Genomic DNA, 21,787 nt, shown 5'->3' on the forward strand with positions numbered 1-21,787 from the left:
TGTTCTCTCTTTACTGCTGTCTCTGGCCCAGCCATTCTAACATGGTCCTTTGTCAATAAAAGGGCACCATAGCAAACCCCTTCATAGTGCCGATAACTGAGCTATGGAAAAGTAATCATGGTTTTGAAAGACTGCTTATGTATTAAAGACTAGTGCTAACTAATAGTAATAAGGATTTCAGGTAAGAGATTTGGAGGTTATGGTTACATTTCATAAATCAGTGTCATTCAGAGAGTCTAGAACTAGTTCTGTTGATCCTTCTGCTTCTGAAGTGGTGTAACTACATTAGCAAAATAAAAAATCTGTTGTGGATTAGTCCTTTATAGAAGTCTGGAAGTTTACTTCTCTGCCAGAGTTGGGCTGCTGTTGTTACTTGCTTAGAGCTATTTTCTATCTCCCTATGGAGCATTCAATTGTGTTTCCCAGGCAACGCGTCCTTTAGGCATGCTTAGGGGACAGGCTCTATGCAAGCAAGCATACATTCATCTGGAGAAAAAAAAGATGGAATATTTGCAGACCATCAAGGAGTTGCTAATAATTATGGCAAATATCAAATAAGAGACAAGTTTAGTGCAGTAACTTCGAAACACTTATATCCAATCTTAAGGTGTGAATGTTTCGCCTATTGGTGACAGGAGTACTAGTTATGGGCCACTGGTGTTTTTCTTAATTATTCCTCTTTTTATTTTGTCTCATAACTGAGTATATAGATATTTAACTGTAGGAACCAAATGTTGATTTTTCTTAATATTACTCATTTCTCATGGAAAAAATCCTGCTTTTTAGATGAGATGCAGAAACTACATAGGGTACAAATTACAGCTGCCTATTGCTCATTCTGTCAGTGAAGGAGTTTTTCCAGGATGCTTTTTCAATCCTCCAACAAATAATGATTCTACAGGTCAGAGCACAATTCAGTGTTGTGTGTTCTCTTTTCTCCCAGAGTCTTGTCTTTGTTTCATGCTGATTTTTTTTTTTAAATTCTGTTTCCTTTCCTTATCATAGCCTTCCACTTCTCCTACAATTTGTCTTTTATTATAAACAGTGTTTTGTCTTCAAATTCTTGTTCTTGATATTTTGGATGGATTGTAATGCTTTCAAAATATATTCAGGCTATGTCTGAAAGCAGAGAAAAGCAGGTGCCAGGTAACCTATTGCCTGTGAGGCAGTGTGGTGGTCTTGGTCTAACTTTCTTTTGTTATTTTTGGGTATCCAGCAATATGCCCATAAGTTAGTGTGAATCAGCACTGTTATTGACAGAATTAATGTTTCTGATAGTTAATAATTTACTTTGATTCATAATGCAACAGTAAAAAAGGGGAATATTTTAATAGACTTTTGTTTTAAAGTTCTGATAAATGTTCAAATATGTTTTACAAGGTGATATATTAAAAATTTTTATTTATAAATTACAAATTTTTTCTCCATAATTATTAATTTCTTTTAGATCACAATCAAGCAAAAGCCCTAGTTTGTGTGCCTCTTGATGTGAATGATACACTGAAATGTTTTACAGAAACTCTAGAAAAATCTAAATATCAAAGCAGAGCACTGAGACACAGCAGGAAACTACTTTCATTGTTTCTTGCACATACACAGGGTGAGTGATTCATTGAAAGTGTTTTGCCCTTAATGAAATTTATATGCAGTTAAAATAGCTAAGAGTGAAAGGAAGAGATTTTTCTAAATTCAAGTTTTAGTTACTGACAATTAGAAAAAATACAGAATATGAAGATAAATTTGAAGTTCTGTAAGCACAAGCTCTAAGCCTTGTTTCCCATGATTTGTCTAATAGTTGGATGATATTTTTTTTTTTTATGTAGCTGTGTCACCTGTCTGTCTGCAGCCATACCTCTGCCATAGGATTGACTGGTAGATCTTCCCAAGTTTGTTTTCAGTAACAGAGCATATACCTATTGGTTATACTGACCAATGAATTATGTTCAATGAGTTTGATTAGGAGACACACAGAATTAGAACATAGGAAACCAAATGGAAATTGGGTACATAGCAATTGTATATTTGTTTGATTAACATGGTTTTGAAATATTTGGGGTCCTAGAAATAGTATAATACCTTTCCAAACTGATCATGTAAATCACTTTTCTAATCTAGAAAACACTGGACGAGCAGTCAGCAGTCATATATCTTCAAGGAGAAAGCTGAAATTTAGTGTGGTAGATGAAGTGATATTTCTACCGACACCATGTGACCTTTCTCAAGAAAAATATTATTTCTCCAGTATGGTTGAGAGTAGACCAATACCAAAGTCAAAGCTTTCAGTAATTGTCTCTTCATATGAACAAACAATAGGTAATTTTTTTCATAGATTTCTGCTTACAGATGATAAAAAGTAACAACATTCTGCCTATCTGTGTTTATGTATGTTTGTTCCATTGTTATTTTTCTTCTGTCAGACAGCTGTAGCTGTCTGAAGGCTGGTTTCCAGGAATGTACAACCTTCTTCCTCTTGAGATAATCTGCATTGGATCATAAACAAGCCACTAGTTGGTTCATAATTGCTATGGTTATCTCATTTTATGAAAAAACATTGTTTCAATAGTGTTATGCTGATTAATCTCCAATTCAGAATTTGATATAATGTTTAGCAGATTGATTTTAATTCCATGACAGTTCTTTTTCCTAGCAAACAGATTTTAGATTCTGTGCCTTTGGATATGTGATCTAGCTACTTGGCTTCCATCTTACATTCTGGTATGGCTTTACTCACACAGTCACAGCTCCTCACTACTACCTGTTTTTGCTGTATGGCTAAACAGGCCAAGTGTAGTAGGTCAACAAATGCTCTAAGTGGTTTTACTTGCAGCACGGGTTCCAAAAATGAGTCTGTGAGAATACTACTGTGCTGTATTCAGGCAGAGTTGCTTAGCAGGGCCAATGATCTGCTTTCCAGTTTATCTTCTGAACAGGAAGAAATTTGAGAGGTCTGAAAACACAAAAATACAAAAGATTATGTAAACATGTAAACATTGAAAATAATTATGTAATTATTTTTGCTTTCAAAGTTAGTTGAAATAAGAAATGGTACATTTGAAGGTGAAATCTCCAAGACCAATAAATTTAAAAAAAATATTTGTGCATTGAAATACATGTGAATTCATGTCTACTCATGCCAAATGTGTTCAAGGCTCAATAACTGTTGTAATGATATGATGTGGTTTTTTTTTAATTGATTAAAAATAAATTACAGGAATCCTTGAAATGAATAACCAGAGAGACCTCAAGGTACAGGCTCTACATGAACTTGGAAATCTTCACTTTTATGCTGGAAATAAAAGGTACATAGTTACTGGATTAAAAAAGAGCACAATTTCATTTTTTTAACTGTCAGTCCTATACCTCTCAACCATATTGTAATTCTTGTACTGTCTACTAGTTCATATAAATTCCTTCATCTAACTTACTATTAGCTATATTTTGAGCAGGCTTTTTCCTATACATTGTTTATTTTTCTTAGCTCTACTTAATTGCCATTAAGCAAATTTATGATACATTTTTGTGTATTTCAGAAGTAATGCCTATGGCTTGATGATTTGAGTCCAAATAAGTCTCTTGACCAGGAATAGTATATCTTTTTTTGTGTTGTAGAAACTGTATTTCAGTTTTTGACCCAATCAGAATTAGTTAAATCTCAGGCAATAAAGGAAAAATGAAGCAAGTCTTATCTTCCACTTTGGAAAATGTCAGCAATATGATGGTATTTTTTATGTTACAGAGCTGCTTTTAAATACTGGTGTCAATCCCTTGATGAAACACTCGACATTGCTGATGCTCTTAACACCTGGCAAGAATTAAGTTTTCCAAAAGATGCTAGAGACTGCTTTGCAGTTGGAATATCAACTGAAATGAGTCAGAAATTTCTTTCTCAGGCTGGAGCTTGGGGATGTTTACATGCAGCAGTCCTAGTGGCTAAGATAGCTCAGTAAGTATCTTACCCATTTTTGTATTTCTATCGTAAACAAATTGCCAATCAAAGATATGAGGCAACTTCAAATTAATTAAAAAACAATAATGAGTTGTTATAAAAAGGACTCATCAAAATTTTTCCTTTTGGGGAAAAATTAGCTTCTTTCTCTTTGGAGAATATTGTTTTTTCCCTTTTCTAGAGTGCTCATCTTTGATCATAAATGCAGCTGTATGTTATATGGAGAGATCATTAAAAATGATTAAAAACTTATAAGTGCAAGGATTGTACAGTCATATTGATTTTCAATCAAAATATCACATTTCCCAAGTTACTGCACATATCAAATATTAATGTATGTTGAGGTCAGATTTACTGCTTAAAGTATTAGTTTCCTGGTGAATTAGAACTAAAAGAAATTTGAACTACTGTATAAAAATCTACTATCAATGAATATTTCCATCCACTACTTCTTGACTGTTGGTAAAACACTGTGAATGTAATTCTGAGCTGTTCCTCGATGTATTGTACAAAATATAAATCTGGAAGTACCCAAGAGGAATTAAATGACTTTAGAAACACTATAACTGTGAAAGGGCAGAGTTTCATCCTTGAGTAAACTGCCTTACCTGTGAAGCAGGTTGTATTAATAGCACTGTAAAATATCTATCTGTAAGCCAAGGTAGCTTTGCAAGTACTAGCATGGGTATTTCAGGATGAACTGGCATTGACAATCTTAGAATTAGCACCCAAAAGGAAAAGGAGTGAGTTTTACTTGATTACTTGATTTAACTTTAACTTCTAATTCTGAGCTGTGGTTCAGTCTCAGGTCCAGTTAGGCGAGACCAAGTCCCTAGCTGCTTTTACAGGTGTTTGTGGCTCCTATTTGCTGCACTGGATACTATCCCTTTGCTGCTAATTCATCCATTCCAAATCCTGTCAGGATTTGGAGGGAGCTGTCCTGGCTTCTCCCTCAGGTGGTTCTTTTGTGTTTAGACCTGACTTGAACTGTTAAACATCTTTCGCTTGATTTGCTCTTTTTACAGCACCTTAGTCATAGGCTGTAAAATGCAGATTAAAGGATTCTAATATTGAAGTAAATATTTCTAGGATTGTTAATCATAGGACTACCCTGCTACCAGGATGGTTTTATACTCTGGTGAGGTACTATGTGGGAATCATTGCATTTAGCTAGACACCTGCCATGTTAAACTCCATGTGTTATCTTAGGCTTCCTGTATGGAAAGAAATACACTTTAAAGTGTGAGTTGCTTAATCTGCTTTATCTATTTAGTTTTGCATGAGATGCTGTTTTCACTTAGATTGCCTACGTTTCTTCTGTAAATCTGAAGATAATCCAAACCCCCTTTGTCTAGGTATGTCTTCGGTCAAAAGCTTCTTTGCATGGGGTGGCTGAGCACATATTTAAAAACAGGCAGTTGTTTTCCAGTAGGAAAAACATCCAGATTGTGTTAATATTATTATCACATTAGATTTAAAAACCCAAGGATTTCAATAATTTATGTTGATGCATACATTTGTATTTCTTATTATTTGTTGTGCTTTAGGTATATAACAACATCAAAGATGAGATTAAGAACAAAATACTGCTATTTTTCTGCGATACTTTTTAAGGTAAGAATGCAGTTTCAGTTCATATTCATGAAGTTAAGAAATTGCTTCTAAAATGACCCTCTGTTAAAGTAATTCTCCTTTTGTTTTGGTTGTAAAGGAAAAATGGAGATCAGAGGTAGTTACAATTTATGCATATTAGATACAATGTTTTTATTCTTTGTTTTTTAACATGATTTCTGTATTATAGCCTAAAAATCATCACTTCAATAGGAGGCTAGAGTGTCTCAGAGAAAAAATACTGAAAAAAGAAGATGACTAAAGCATTTGATAGTCAAATTTGATAGTCAAACTTTTCTTGAATTATTCTACTCAGGAATACTGGATGGCATCAACAACAGCAGAGTGCTTTCTTTTAGATCTGTAGAGTCTTCAATTTTCAACCAAGAACACAGACTCTTTAGAAAAAATTTTTGAATATGTTTTAGCACTGAAAAAGTTTCTAATACTAAAATCTGAACTCTATAAATTTGCTCTAAAACCAGAGAATATTAAAAATGATCCCGTTTCACTTACAAAGAAAATAAGATCATTAAAATTTGGTTTGCAGACTATCAGAAAAAAGTCCTATAGAGAAAAACCCCAACATTTCAGTTTACTTTTAAACAGAAGTTAAAGATGCCAGTATCAAAAGTAGTACAGGAGAAAGAACTGCAACTGTCCTGTCAGTTATACTCTGGTGGGATCAATGATTACTTGTCCCAGTGCAGCTTCAGGAAATTATCTGGCTTCTTCCAAAACCAAGCAATGACACTGGTATCTTGTGTCATGACTGTGACTGTGAGACCTGTCCTAGGCCCCATTGGAAAACTCCTTAAGTTCACCAAAGGGAGAACAAAGTTGAAGAAACAAAAATAAAGGAGAATTTTTACTTCCTTCTAGCACTGTAATTGCTGAGAAATGGTGATTCCTCTTGTCCACAGAAATGGTAGGAAGCATTGGTTCCAAGCATTGTATAATAGTAGAAATAATTGTGACTTGACTGAAGTGGGTCTGATATTAATTGGGATAGAAGCAGCTTGCAAGGTGATTGTCTTGAAAAATATAATAAATTACTGTCACTGTACTGCAAGAAGTTCAAGCCATAATTTCTTCCTTGAATTGGAAAGCTTTTATAACGTTGTTTAAATTCCACCTCTGGTGTAGGCTTTAGGCTTGTTAATATCTCAGATCTGAGTGTAAATGCAAATTTTTCTAGCATATCATTGCTAATTATACCAAGATAAACACTATTGGGAAGGAATATTCAGCATCAGATACAATGTTAGCATTCTTACCCTTTTAAGAGAGAACATTTAAATTATTTCCTTGAATTTCATATTAGTTTTTAGTTATGTGATTTAGGCTGTGCTAGCTGACCTAGTTAAAGGTGAAGCTAGAGTGAAATAAGCTTTGAACTGGCTTTAAAGTCAGCAAATCTCTGAGAAATTATTAAATTTCATTTTAGCTTTAAGTTAAATGATGTAAGCTGTACTAGCTGATAAGCTGCAGTATCTGATCTAGTTAAAGATGGAACTAGCTTTTAAATGGCCTCAGCAACTCTCCCAGAAACAATGGGAGACATACTGTCCTTAGACTATTTACAGCTTGTTTATTTCTTCATCAGCTTCACACATAAAACATTTTCTCTAAAAATGTATTCAATATTGTGGCTGGAAAAAGCGGAATAATTAAGGCATTGATGGGGTTGTGTTTATGAAGTCATTTATTGAGTTGGAGTTTATGGTGTCTCAGTAATACCTGTATACCTCTTCACAAATAATTCATTGTTATTACTTTCAGACCCTGTTTAGAGCTTCTCTTCCGCATCCAACATCTGACTATGACTTTGTACAATATGAAACAAATATTCTTATTCCTGGTATTGACCTGTTCTCTGATCGCTACAGAGCTGATATCTCTACTGTAGTTGCAAGTCTGAATTTCATTATGCTTGAACTACATTGTGCAAAACAAAATTTAATAGTAAGTATTATTTTTATGATCTAGAAATGATTTTTAAGGCACTTGGTCTTACTTTCTTGTGTGGGTGTACTTCTGAGATACCTCAGAACTTCTAGCAAATACGCCTATGGCTAGGATCTGTGGCAGTTAAAACAAGCTGCATACAAGTTTTAGAAAACACAGGAAAATTTTTTATTCTGGAAGATGACAACACATGGTTCATTTAGCTTAGGCATTTTAGAGGAAATTTTCTATTACATGCTACTTAAAATACACTCTACAGAAAAATATTTTAAATGTAGTATGTCCAGAATGCTTTCAATACTCAAGCTTCTAGTAGATAAAAGTCCCTTCTACCTTTCTCCTGTTCATTTTCTCTTATTCCTCTGTATGAAGTGTTTATATAACTTCCCTCCTATCCTGGTTATATTCCTATTTCCTCCATTCAATGTCTGACCATTTCCACTTTAATCCAGCTTCCTTCAAAAATGCACTGCTGTACATTAAAATAAATAGATTGAATTGATTACTGGTACTGAAAAAGGCGCAATACTCTCTCTTTTCTAATTTGGTCTTGTACACACCAAGAGAATTTCCTGTCAGATTCCTGATTATTTTATACCTCTGTAAATCAAGCATGACAGAAAACTCTCCATCTGAAAAAGAAGATAGATTTTTCCCATTTTGATGAGTTGAATCCACTTATGACAAGGTCCTGCAAGTGGCAGAGCCAGTGCCAGGGAAGGGAAGAGATTGCAGGGCTGGCAGCAAGGAGTAAGATTAGGAGGTAGGGATGGAAGAGGAGTTAGACAGGAGTAGGCAGAAAGATGTTACACCTTTTTTGTCAGCAAGCCATTTGTTGGATTGATTTTTTTTTAGAACTTCAGGCTTACTCCTGTTATTGCTTTTTCCCACTCTGCATTGCTGGAGTTCACTTTGTTACTTAGCTTTGTGTGACTGTCCTCGCTATGGGAGATCCAGTAAAATCCAGGAGGAGACAATTACCTGGAGACAGAGGCACTTCATTTGACTACTTGCTTCATATGGCCATGCACATCTTTTTTCTTTCTGCACTTTTGCCAGCAGAATATAGATCTAGTTCATGGATCATTGTCAAAGCAATTGCAGTTTTAGCTGAATGAGAGCTTCATTTCCCTGGATGCTTATTGTGTGCAAAAGTTTTGGATGGTGGGTGCTAAGTTGATTTGACACTGAAATCAAAATACATTAATATTCAAGTTTTATTAAAAATAAAACTTCCAAGACTAATTTTGTTGTACTACTTCAAATATCAGTAGGAAACTGTATGGGTACAATTAAAACATTTGCCTCAAGCATTTGTAATCCAAATCCAGAAGTATTAAGCTACATTATGAAAATTTTAAGTGAATTTGACAAAAATCTAACAATGCTGTTAGAATTTTCTAAGCTTGGGGACATTTTAAAGTGAAGAAAAATGTAAGAGTGGAACAGTAATTAAATTTTGGAAGTTCTTTCATTTTCAATAAACACATAAGTCTTTTAGGAAAGAATCTGCTTTTCCTGAAATATTACATAACAATAGATCATAGAACCATAGAATGTTTAGGTTTGGAAGGGACATTTAAAGATCATCCCTGCTAAGGGCAGGGATGCCTCCCACTAGACCAGGTTGCTCAACACCTCATCCAGCCTGGCCTTGAAACACTTGCGTGGTTGAGCATCCACAAGTTCACAGGGAACCTGCTCCAGTGTCTCACCACCCTCACAGTAAAGAACTTCCTCCTATTATCTAATCTAAATTTCCCCTCATTCACTTTGTACCCATTACTCCTTGTCCTATCACTACAGTTCCTGATGAAGTGTCCTTCACCAGCTTCCCCAGAGACCCCCTTCAGATCCTGAAAGGATATACAGTGTCTCTATACTTTAACTGAGCTCAGTTTCAAAATTTTTTTTGTTATTTGTCTCTACAAGAAAAAATTAAATTTAAAATGAATGTAAATAAATTTGTCAAGAAGTCTCATCACCATCCACTTTATTTTACAAGTGGTATAATTTCACTTAGTTGCAGGACTTTATTGTGTTTATTTAAAAAAGCTTACAGAATTCTATTCTTCTGTTAGTTGTATTGAGAAAAATATGGCATCAAAATGCAGACAGTTTTAGAAATCCCTTGTATCCACCTATTTCAGTAACGATGTGGCAAAAATACCCCACCTTGAACACAGAATAATTTGGACAAACTTCACATCCTACACTACCTACATATAAGGTAGTATCAGGGGTTAGCTTTAGTGAGCTGAAGAAAATTTTAACACATTAACCTTTAAGAAAGCAGAAGTAGTGATGGTGTGTGACAGTCAAAGCAGTAATCTTATATTATCTGTATACTTCTAAAATGCAATTGCAATGTGTATTTCCATAATTGTACCCTGTATGATGTTTATAGCTGCATGACCTACTATTTTGCTACAGATTTTACCTCTTTTCACATTATACCAATATATTGTATCTGAGATTTGTAAGGACCCAGCTAAATGTATTGAAGGAAGAATCCTCAAGGTAATCAAATAAACTTCTTTTCTCAAAACACATTGTATTTCAGTTAAGCTTTTCAATTCTTTTTTTAATGTAGTCAATTTAATATTCATATATTTCTACTTTGAAAAGTAATGCTTTGAAGTTCAGCTGTTGCTTAGAGTTTCTTAGTACAGCAGATGGTAGGGGTACTGTCTAAATGCAATTATTTTTAATATTCTCAATTTTAGTAGGATGCAGAACTATTTAAAAAGTTTTACTGTTAATTTCCTACATACGCTGTTGAGTGCTTCCGTAAATTCTTTCTACTCTCTGTTTAATGAAGAAGAGCTTTTGTTTCTTTGGTCCAGACTTCTTACTTGGTATTTTTTGTCTTGTCCCACTTTTCTTTTAAATGTTTTCTTAAGTGCAAAATATGAATGACTATTTTTCCCCTAAATGTTCACTTCTGGATTTTTTCCTACTGTCGTGGTAGAACATGGTTCCATGAAATCAAGGAACAGATTTTTGTCTTTTCACTAATGTTCACCTTTTATTGGCATTTAAATAATTTGAGAGTTTTGGGTTTTTTTAAAGGCATCTAACTATCAAGAGTTACTACAAGTAATAAGAGTCAACGCGATATTAGTTTTAGATCTTTTCAGGAAATGTTGATATAGGTTAGATAGAATAGCTGAGTATTACAAGACTAAGATGAGTAAAATATATGAAATAGAGTTTGATAAGGGGCTGATCTTGGACGGGCAGTCAAAACTCTTACCAGATGAAGCAAGTTCTTTTGTCAGGAGCAAGTTTCAAAAGAATTTGTTTTTTAAAGAGAGAGACCCATTCTTGAAAATATTCACAATAATATGTGAAAGTTTATTTCCATTGAATATCATTCTCTACCAATGTATTATTCTGGTAGCCAAATCTATTTGAAAGTGACCTTTAAATACGTTTTATTTTGCACAAAAAGAATAATGAATAACATTCAGATCAAAGGCTATGTTATTTTTTCATAGATTAAAGTACTTGCAGATATAGGATTTTTTACGGAGGCCTTTCATGAGTTGTCTTTGCTTATTTCGGGAGTGAGAATTCCATGGAAAATACCAGCAGGATACAGATATACTGAAAAAATGCAGGTAAACATCAGAAAAGTGTGAGATTGAGCTGTAACAATCCATTTTCTTCATGATGATGCACATACTCCATATCTGCAAGTTGTTACATGTTCCTAAGAAATTCCTAAATTTCTTTCAATAGATGAATCAAATAGTAGACTTTGAATGACATAAAAATCTCTCACTAAACATCAGGAACAGAAACCAGTTTTGAAACATATGTTTTATACACTGAGTACTGCAAATACTACTGTAGAAAAAACAATGTCTGATTTCATATGCAGGCATGAAGAGTGTGGATAAAGCTGACATGGGGTCTTGGGCCCTGGGGAGGGTGAGGGCAGCCTCAGGAGATGCTGGGCCATAAAAACTATTGCTGCCCACAGAACCTTGAGCTCACATCACCCCAGGTCAGTTTGATTTTCCCTCTGTCTGGTCACTACTGTGCTACAAGGGTTGGAAGCTGTTGACCATTGATCTGGACTCTTGTCTTACTGTGAGCACTCCTGTGCAGGCAGATCAGGTTGTTGGGTAAGCCTCCCCCATAACCATCCTTTCCTCATTTCCCAAGCACGTACCAAAATAAGCTAATGATTAGTCCTGGATGAATGTAACCAGGGTCTCCCTTATCTAAGTGGTGCTTTTGGGTAGGTGACATGACAAAAGACTTCTGGACAGAGCACCAGGTGAAATTCAGCATGAGCAGTAGGAAAAATTTTGTCACTAAAAGGGTTGTCAAGCATTGGACAAACTTCACGTTTGTTTCCTTTACTCTGTGTTACAGACAGTGAAGCAGAGGAAATTGAGTTTAATGAGCTGCTTTGAAGGGAAATTTTCCTCCTCCCACCTCTGTTAACTCATTGGTTTTATAACACTTTACTTTCTTTGTTTCTTTCCATTTTACAGGCCTTACAGAAATTTGACTCCTCAAAATCTCTCATGATTGCTACAAATTTGCAGGTAAAAAAAAACCTGAAAGAGGTAAATGCTTTATGCTATACATAAGTATTTATTGCTTTGTCTTCTTGTTATTATTTTAAAAATCCAGTAAATAGAAGACATATTCTTCTCAATGGAGTAATATTTCCTAAATTTTAAATTTTATGACTGACCTCTCAAGGGAAGGGCAACTACCATTTTTGGGAGATCTGGTGTGTACAAATCTGTGGTTTTTCTGTGCAAAACACAGCAATGGAAGTATTCAGGTGTGCTGTGATATGGAAGGTCTGATGTTTATCCTGCTAAAATATTGAGCGTGTCAGGCTTTTAATGTTATAATTTCTATCAATCAAGAATTGTCTTGATAGATTTGTCCTAATTCAGATGGGGGTTGAAGTCTATTTCTGGGGGGGGGGGTGTGTGGAAATAAAATGGTGACTCTATAAATCAGTGTCTAAACAGTCATTTTCTCATTTTATTTAAAATCACCTACTTATCACTAACTTCTTTTGTATTTTTCAGTTTTAATAATTACCTTTTTATTAACCTTCTCACAGATCCATTGAGCTGGTAGAGGTAAATGTTAGCAGAAAGTGAGAAAGTTGTTCCATTAAAACAAATTAAATTACAACTCCTACCTTTTCCCCTCCACTTTTCTCTCTTGTTTACAGTAAGCTTCTGTGTCTCCTACAACAGTTGGTATTACAGAATGGAAATGAGAAGTATATCTTGACAGCTTTTGATCTCACTAGTTTCTGATTTGTTTTGAAGTTGTGCATTATCTTGAGCTTTTGATTTGAACACTTCACAGTATATGTGGCGCTGTTACTGGTCTCATGATCTTGTGAATCTGTGTAGACTTTCAACTTCTAAATTTATTAATACAAAGTGGGACTATTAAACACATGATAAAACAAGGATGCTATAATAAATAACAAAGTGTCTATGAAATATGCTAAAATTCTGTGATACAAGAATTTTTTCCTTTTTTAACAGCAGACTTTTCTTTGAGTTGAGATTTTTGAACAACAGATTCATCTACAATGCTGAAAACTAGAACTTGCAGTGATGATAGCTATAACTTCATAGACGCACCTTCTGCTGTAAAACCAATCTTTCAGGCTGTAGCAAGTTCTACTAAGGGGTGAAGTTTGGAAAAAACCCAACTCACTCATAATAAATGAGAATATTACTATTCATGTTAATTGTTGATTTGTGTCATTAATAGAAACAGAGTTATGTCTTGAACAAGAAAGATGTTAAATATGTCATTTCAAATAATCCCAATTATTAACCTTGTAGGTACTGGAAGATACATTTAAATGGAGTCTGTCTTTAACCATGGTGCCACTATGCAACCAACAAATTATGAATAAATTAATCTTAGCCAAAATGCATCTCATAATTTGTCTTGCTGCCACAATAAGTAATATACCTGAAAAAGTTGAAAAAAATGTATACTCTGTTGACAACAGCTTGCCAGAGCCAAGCAAAACTACTGCATCAAATGTAAAAGGTAATTATAAGGATGGTGGAAAAGATTATTTGTATTGTTTCAAGCTTTTTTTTCTCATTTTTAACTGCATATGAGTTAATATGTTATATTATGAACAATATTAATTTTAAATGTTGCTGAAAAAAATCAGTCATTATTGAAATAAGCAGTAAAACTTGTTAAGGTATTTTATTATTATTCTATTATTTTTCTACTACTACTATTATTATTATTATTATTATTATTAATTTGTTCCATTATTACTTATTTTGATGTTAAAAGTCTCTGTTGTAAATAGAGAGAAAAAGACTATGTTCTTCAAATTACTGAGGATACTTTTGTTCTGCATCTGTTAGCTGAATTTTTTTCTGCAATGTATTTGACAGTTGATGCTGATCAGGGTTCAAGACAACAGGAACAAAGAGACAGAATGGTGCGTCTTGTTGACTGTAAAGATGAATTAAATATGGCCATGCTGAAGGTAATTTTGATTTTTAGGAGAAAATGATTAAGAAAATGTAGATTGATCAAAAAAACATTGCTAATGCCTTCAATGTAATAGAAATTATGATGAGAGGATGGTATGAAGAAGGAGGCTAAAAACTTCGGTTTCCAATTTGACCGTAGTCTACTAGCTGTATGCAAAGTGTTCATGATTTGGTGCAATCATTTTTCATTTTTGGTGCATCATTTTTCAAATGGTGGGAAATATTTCCACAATCAGATCTCAGTATGACTATTGCAGCATAAAGGGTAAAGACAATGGGATGTCAAGATAAAATCTTGAAATCTCCTTTCAGAAGGTTCAATCTGTAGAACATGTTAGAGACTCTGATGGCGCAATATGCTATGCAAATAAAAATCCATTCTCTACCATTCTCATATGTGAAATGTTTTCATTTTTTCATGTAGCTTTTTCTGGTACTTTATTTTGAAGAAAACATACCACAGCTTATTAGCTTCTTTGTTTGAAGGGGGTTTGTTTAGTTGGATTTTGCTTTGTTTAATTATAAATTTTATGCTTGTCAGTTTCACATCACAAAAAGACCAAGATTAAAGGCTGACATATTCTTTATTCAGAGGGGTCTTCCACTTTGGAAGTATCTACTTTTGGCCATTGTTACAAACAAACTAATATAAAAAATATGTCTGGAGAAGGGAGGATGATTTTGTATGGCAGTTGGTATAGGTCATACACTAGCAACTTGAGTTTTATTATAATTTGAAAATAGCAACTTGAAAATAACTAAAATAGAAATGTTCATTTGACTTGAATTGGGCTCATTTAAGAGGCATAATATATTTCTTAGTCTTATTTTTTCTTTATTCTATTCTTTTGAAGGAGTTTTTATGGTTTGGGATTTTTTGTGATTTTTTTTAAAGTCAAGCTCTGAATTTTAATAAAAGTAATGGATTAATTGATTTTAATTTTAATTAATTAATTTTAAAATGAATTTTTAATTCTGCTGATAGTTCCACAATTGAGATTTAATTTAAAATTAACTTATTTTTAGATGTGTTTTTTACAGCTTCCAACAGATTTTTTGATCAGAAAGACTGTAAATTAGAGTTGTACTTTGAGGATACATACTGCACACAAGGATGTAAAAATATAGCTAATAAAGAAATTAATACTTATTTTGACATCTTTAATATTCTTAATACTGTATTTATTCTTTAAAATTACCAAGTATAGTGAGAAGTATAGTATAACATTATCAAGTATAGCTACTAGATAGAGAATGGGAAATTAGTGAATAGCATTGCTAAGCCTTAAAATATGGAGTTAAGCATGCATGGCAATAGTACAGGCACAGTTAAGATGCTGCTGATTTAAACACACACAGACCTAATCTAACTAAACACACCAGAATTCTGAAAACCTGACAAAAGCAGAATTAGCCACCCCACCTCCATCTATAGAAAAGGCATATTGCACTTAAGTTGATTTGTTTTAGGATGCAGTGATAGCAGGCTACACAGAAAAAAGAAAATTTTTGTTTTTTTACTTTTTGAAAACATACAATCCTGTGTTCTTCTCTAGGGGATTTTATTGACAGAAGCTGAAGAAAGTCTTAGCTATCTTGTACAGGACATACAGGAAAAATATGATGGGGACATATCTCGGTATTCTGTGGAAGATTTAGAGGCTCTTATTGAGGCCAAACTTGAACTTGCTTCTATTTCTCAGCAAAGGCATCAGGCAGCTCTCAGGTAAGTAATACTGTTAACAGCCTTATCTTGCACAGCCTTCACCACAGTGATTAAAAAAATAATTTCTTTATTACTACATCAATATTGTAAATCTTAGTAGTTATCTGTAACAACTCTATTAGTATATTTACAAGTGTAAGATACAGAGACATTTAATTTTTTTATTATTGCTTTATTTTGCTTTATAAAGATGATCATAGGACCAGAGATTCATTCGGCCCACAGAATCAGTTACGATTTCTCTGTGAGATGTTTTCGTCATAAAGTGTTGCATAAAAGCAAAGAATAAGTTGCATCTTCATGATTTTGATTAAAGTCTGGATATGTTAGACCATGCATGTTCTTATAATTTTAAATTGTACAACAGAGCACTAATTGTATCTCTGAACTACGGAATTCTACTTTGTTCTAGAATGCCTGTGTTTCTGTCCTATAGGAACATTTCTTCTAGATGTACTTATTGGTTTCAAATTAAAACGTCAACATTATTTTTTTAATTTACAGGGATTAAAAAGCATTTAAATAAACATTAAAAGAAGAGATTTTAGCAGCACTTGTTAGCAGCATGTTATTAGTTATAGTGTCTAAAATACTGTTCTATTATTTCTATGGCTGATTTATCTCTATGTATCTCTATATATCAGCCTGATATTTTGTCCAAATTAACGTTCCCAAATTCTGTGATTTTCTTTTGAGATTCTGATTTCTTTTGGAGAATTTAATGAAGTTAGAGTTTTATCATTTCTGCAATATACTGGACATACAGGAATTAACTATTTGTAGATGTTAAATTCCAAGCATTGTTTTGGTCTTTTACCTAGGAGGGTTTGTCTGTCTATCATACCTGTAATTTTACATTAATTTGTGTAAGAAGGGTGTTAGTTCAGCAATGCATGATAATTTTATCAGTGTGAAGCTCTTTTTATCTCATCTTTTATTAGAGGGAAAAATCTTTGGGCATACAAATTCCTAACTACAGATGGAGCATACTGAGGTGTAGCACCATCACCTGTCAGACTAGATTGAGATTTGGTACAGTGTAATCAGTATTTGTAGTATTTGTTCGGTCTAATCTAACTAAATACACCAGAATTGCTAGAATAAATCTATAGCACAGTAAGCATTAAAAAAAAAGAAAATTACCGTTTCTTTATTGTTGAAATAGTGGTGAAGATTGCTGATGAAGTGGTAGGTGGCTCATCAGGTCAATAGATAAATCAGTCTTAGTGGGATTTTTTTACCCAATTTAAAAAAAAATTGTTTATTCTGTGACAAACAAGCCACCTTCCTTCTCTCAGCTCTCTTTGCTGAACGAACACTCTCAAAATCAATATCTTTTAAATAGCACAGTTTCTTTTGCATTGCTATGGTACAGCAACAAAAATAATTAACAAGGATATGAGCTTCACGGTGCTGTATAGTCTACTGAACTGAAAACAGTAACAGTCTGCAGTGTGGTCTTTCCCGCAGGTTTTGTGTATGGTACTTTAAAAGAAAGCAGTTTCCAAAAAATTCAGATATTAGGAGTGTATTAATTTAGCAATAATGTCATTAGGGAAAATGCAAAGTAAGAACTTGTATGTTATTTGTGGACATTTCTCATCATGAAATAGAGATCTATTTCAGTGCTTTTTGAATCAGATTAATTTACTATGAATTGTCAAGGAGAAATCCACCAGTTGCTGACAGTCACCTCATCGTACTGTTGAGTGTCCTGAATTTTATAAAGTCAATATACTAGTAATCAAGGAGCAGTATGCACACTTGTGAAATATTGCGTGTGTAATCTTAGCTTGATACTAGGCTGGGTAAAATCTGCATTAGTAAAGTCCTATCTCAGACATTCTCACCCTGCTGAACTGGTTCCAGTGTGTGCAAGACATTTCAATGCAGGACCCTGCATTTTGCCATGCAGTTTATATCCTAGCAACCAGTTTCTCTGTGGGTTTATAACTTGTCTCAGATAGAAAAAACTTTTTTAGAATATTGAGGATTTCAATGGATGTCAAACATTGTATAGATCACTTTTTGTGACTCTCAAATTTTTGATGGGTGTTTGTTTAGTGGGTTTATATATTGATAGTGGTCAGTATCAGGGAAAAAACCCATCAAAACTAAAGTAAGAGTCTGGGTTTTTTTAACCTCTTTTGCAGTTTTATTGCACTGCCACGGAAGTTGCTGATATGTCTACCTCGGATAAAAATGAAACATTTCTTCAGACAGCTGAATGTTTTCTGCCTGCCAGCCTAGAAATCAAACTTTGCATGATATTATAGAAATTCATCTTTTTTTTTTCCTTTGGCAAAATGACCTAGTGGTGAAATTGTTATAGTCAGCTGTACTTTCCTATTTTGATCATCTTGTCACTTTCTGATTCAGCTGATAAAAGGATATGTATTTTGTCAAGGGAAATATATAGACACATCACTCTTGTTGACAGCAGAAGAGGGTCACAAAAATTTCATCAAGGGAAGCTTCTTCATTACAAGTTTCTGTCTTGCAAAAAAATGTATGCTTTAGAATAACTTTATGTATAGGACTAATCCCATTGATCTCAAGGAGAGTACTTACATTGTGTCTGTCCTATAAATGTAAACTTTTTAATTACCCAAATGTGTGCTTCTCTGCTTATATGAATAAATTGTGACTTAAAACAAGGCATATATTAATCTTTGGGCTTGTGGTCTGTATTTTACTTAAGAAATTTTTGTGTAAGCATGTAAGTAAAAATAGCCTCATTTTCAATATTGCTAGATATTGACAAGAGCAGTTAACTCGAGGCAGTGGTGCTGAGGAATTTAGGTTAATATTTGTTAATAACCTGTATATACTCTTAGGTGCTGTACCTTCTCCAAGGTATTTGACACGTGAACAATAGCATCTCAAGCAATGTTTTAGGAAGGGTCAGATTTTGCTGTAATTTTAACTTGGATGCCTTGGTTTCAGGAGAAAACTCTTGAAAAAAACAGTTGAGGTACATCATTGCATTATACATTTTTCTGTTTACTTTTATAAGCAAATCCTGTTTCACCTTTTCCATTGTTAGAGAGAAACCTATCATCAGATTCAACATTGATTTATTCTGTTTTCATTTTGTTGAATAAAACTGAGGTAAAGAGATGATGAAGGAGATTCATGAGGATTGAATTCTGATATTAACGGCTTTGGTTCTCATTGTTACTTTGGGGTATATTTGTGCTGAATTGGTGCAATCCATCCAGGACTGCATCACAAAAACAGCAAGGAGGATAGAATCAGAAATGACAGGAAGACTTAAACTGCTCTCTTATCTTAACAGGAGGTTATCCATCCTGTGGTTATACATATGTTGACAGAATAATGTGTGTAATTTAGAAGTAGTTCAGCTCTTGTTCTTTGTGCAAGATCTTTGCCTTTGCAACCATTAGTCAAGAACATCTCAAAAGCAGTAATTCACACAGACTCTGAGTCTCTCTTGCATTAAAAGATCTTTGCATTGTTCTGGCACTGTAAAAAGGACTTTAAAGTGTTAATTATTTTCTAATTTTTTTGTGTGTTTCATAACAGCCAGTCTTTATGTAAAGAAAGTCTATGTAAAAAAACAGCATAGACAAACATTTTTAACTATTAACCTGCTGAAAAAATCTTTTAAGTAGTGAGTTAGGCATACTCTTTGGTAGCTTAGAATTATTCGAAAAATGTTTCTGTGAGCAGAAAACATGTAAAATTGTAAAAAAATTCCAAACAAAATTCCAAACAAACAACCCCCAAAACCAAACTCAAAAATTAGAGAAGATGTATGAAAGTGAAGATTTACAGACATAAAGGAAATGTGCAATTGAGAGAAACCAATACAAAAAGACATTGATTTTGGCAATTCTCAGAGTATTTTGAGTAGTGTGTTCTTTGGACAACAATTCCTAGTATGAAAAAAATTCTTCTGTCTGTGATGGCTTTGCAGATGTCTTCATATCATGAAATAATTGTATTCACAAAGTCTGCTGCTGTAGATAGATATTTTTGTACATGTAATGAAAATAGAATATTATCTGAGGGTATCTGAATGCTTATAAAGACAGCAAAAAAAGAATAAAATCCCAGTAGTTTATATTTTAAGAAACCTGACAATATTTTGAGATCTAAGCCCATCTTTTTTTGACACATAGCGTTGAATGCTGCACCAGTCCTAATGGTGTCTGTATCTTTCAAAGGTGCTGTTGAGAGTGAACTCCAGAGAAGAATTTAGGATATGGGGTGGGGAGTACAATAGATGCAATGTCATGTGATTTCTTACTGATGAGGTTTTGCCTCATCACCTTGGTGGTGTTTACTAAGATCCTGTGGGTATTTGACTATGTGGATTTAACAAAAGTATTATTGCATAGCCTGGAAAAGTTTTAAGGATACAGGTATTAACCTTAGTTGTGGATGATATAGAACTCTCCTACTATATCCTGTAATTTTCAGTATTTTTGCATCTTCTAATTTCAAAGAACTTATCCCCGAAGACAGATATGCCATGGTTGGTCTTGATCTACTGATTTGACTAGATCTAAAAGTTGGACTTGACAATCTTAAGAGGTCTTTGCCAGCCAAAATGATTCTATGATTCTGTGTGTAACTGGAAATTATAATGGAGTTGTGTTTTGATTGCTCCAACGAAATATATTTCAGCTTATATGCTATTGATAGAATAATAGAACCATTGAGCTCATCAAGTCCAACCATCAACCCAGCATCACCATCTAAACCACTAAACCCCTAAATATGACCCCTAAACCCCTAAATTTTATCACCCAGATCCAGATGTCTCTTAAGCTCCTCCAGGCATGGTGACTCACCACATACCTGGGCAACCTATTCCCATGCCTGACCACCCTAACAGTGAAATATTGTCAGGTTATGTCTGTTACCAGCAAAACTTGTTCTCTTACTGCTCTTTTGGCACTTTCATAGTGCAGTGCCTACAAATTCATAAAATAGTCTGAGTGTAATAATATTTTACAAAATTGTTAACTGGTGATTTACATCTCTGGCTTTGTAAAAAATGAAGTATCTATTTTAACAAAACCATAAAGTAGCAAATATAATTAGTGTTTTTAAATAATATTGCTCTATATCACAGTGTTGCTTTGGCTTTCTCTGCAATTCGACTTCTCCAAGATGCAAAAGTTTTTAGTGTGGACGTAGCACATTTTCAAGAAGAAAAGAATGGAAGGGAGTGTTTGGTATGTGTGGATATTTGTTTTAAACTTATCTTTCTTTGTATATTAATCTTTCTTGTATTAAGTATTGAGCGATTTTCATAATATTAGAACAAAGCAGTCATTTGTATTATGTGGTTACCATTAACCAAGGGAAAAAATGATCTTTGACATGCTTTGGGTACCTGCTTGCTTAAGGTGTGCTCAACGTGTCTATAATCATCATTATAATTTATATGAAATTAGGAATTACAGTTTTTATTTCTATTGCTCTCAAATAGCAGCACTGAAAAATCTTCTTTTGTTTAAAGTCCCTCAAAAAGGAAGGGAAAAAATAGCTGTCAGTTGAAAATCTTCTATTATTCAGTTATTTAGATTTTCCGATTGAAAATTAAATTCTCTTTCAAAGAGCCAGATGGACCATTTCACTTAATTGCTGTGTTCCACATGGAGCAAGATTTTGTGTTCCACATGGAGCAAGATTTCAGCTGACTTCTGTTGTCCAGCACACAGGGATTCTGACCTCTGCTTTGGAAAGCCTGTTGGTCACACACCATACAGTCACTCTTGATTGACTCACACGGACAAGCAACACTGTTTGTCTTGCATATCAGGGACTTCTGTCTCTCTGCACTTGCTCCTCTCTTTTCTTAGGATGGTCCTGTAGCCAGTAACTGAGCTACAGATATTTTTTCCCTCATTTGCATCAATGCAAATCAGTCATGATGATTTTTTGTATAGGTAAAATGCAGGTGGTGCATTGTCCAGTGATTGCTTGCTGAAACAAATAGTAGAACATGGAGAGTAGAATTTTTTATAATAGGAAGAG

At 33.9% G+C, this 21,787-nt stretch overlaps 1 protein-coding gene across 1 annotated transcript in view; it reads left to right on the top strand.

The window, feature by feature from the left end:
* The window catches only part of CFAP54 (cilia and flagella associated protein 54), a 101,573-nt gene that overhangs the window by 57,652 nt on the left and 22,134 nt on the right, over nt 1-21,787 (top strand). Inside the window, exons 40-53 of the mRNA XM_031507516.2 lie at nt 787-901; nt 1,448-1,600; nt 2,116-2,313; nt 3,212-3,299; nt 3,737-3,943; nt 5,494-5,560; nt 7,340-7,522; nt 9,959-10,045; nt 11,026-11,148; nt 12,034-12,087; nt 13,369-13,582; nt 13,948-14,042; nt 15,606-15,775; nt 20,880-20,982. Coding sequence (XP_031363376.2) covers nt 787-901; nt 1,448-1,600; nt 2,116-2,313; nt 3,212-3,299; nt 3,737-3,943; nt 5,494-5,560; nt 7,340-7,522; nt 9,959-10,045; nt 11,026-11,148; nt 12,034-12,087; nt 13,369-13,582; nt 13,948-14,042; nt 15,606-15,775; nt 20,880-20,982 — 1,857 coding nt within the window. The remainder of the gene's footprint in view (nt 1-786; nt 902-1,447; nt 1,601-2,115; nt 2,314-3,211; nt 3,300-3,736; nt 3,944-5,493; nt 5,561-7,339; nt 7,523-9,958; nt 10,046-11,025; nt 11,149-12,033; nt 12,088-13,368; nt 13,583-13,947; nt 14,043-15,605; nt 15,776-20,879; nt 20,983-21,787) is intronic.

The sequence above is a fragment of the Lonchura striata genome, chromosome 5, assembly GCF_046129695.1.
Source record: "Lonchura striata isolate bLonStr1 chromosome 5, bLonStr1.mat, whole genome shotgun sequence".
Taxonomy (NCBI): domain Eukaryota; kingdom Metazoa; phylum Chordata; class Aves; order Passeriformes; family Estrildidae; genus Lonchura; species Lonchura striata.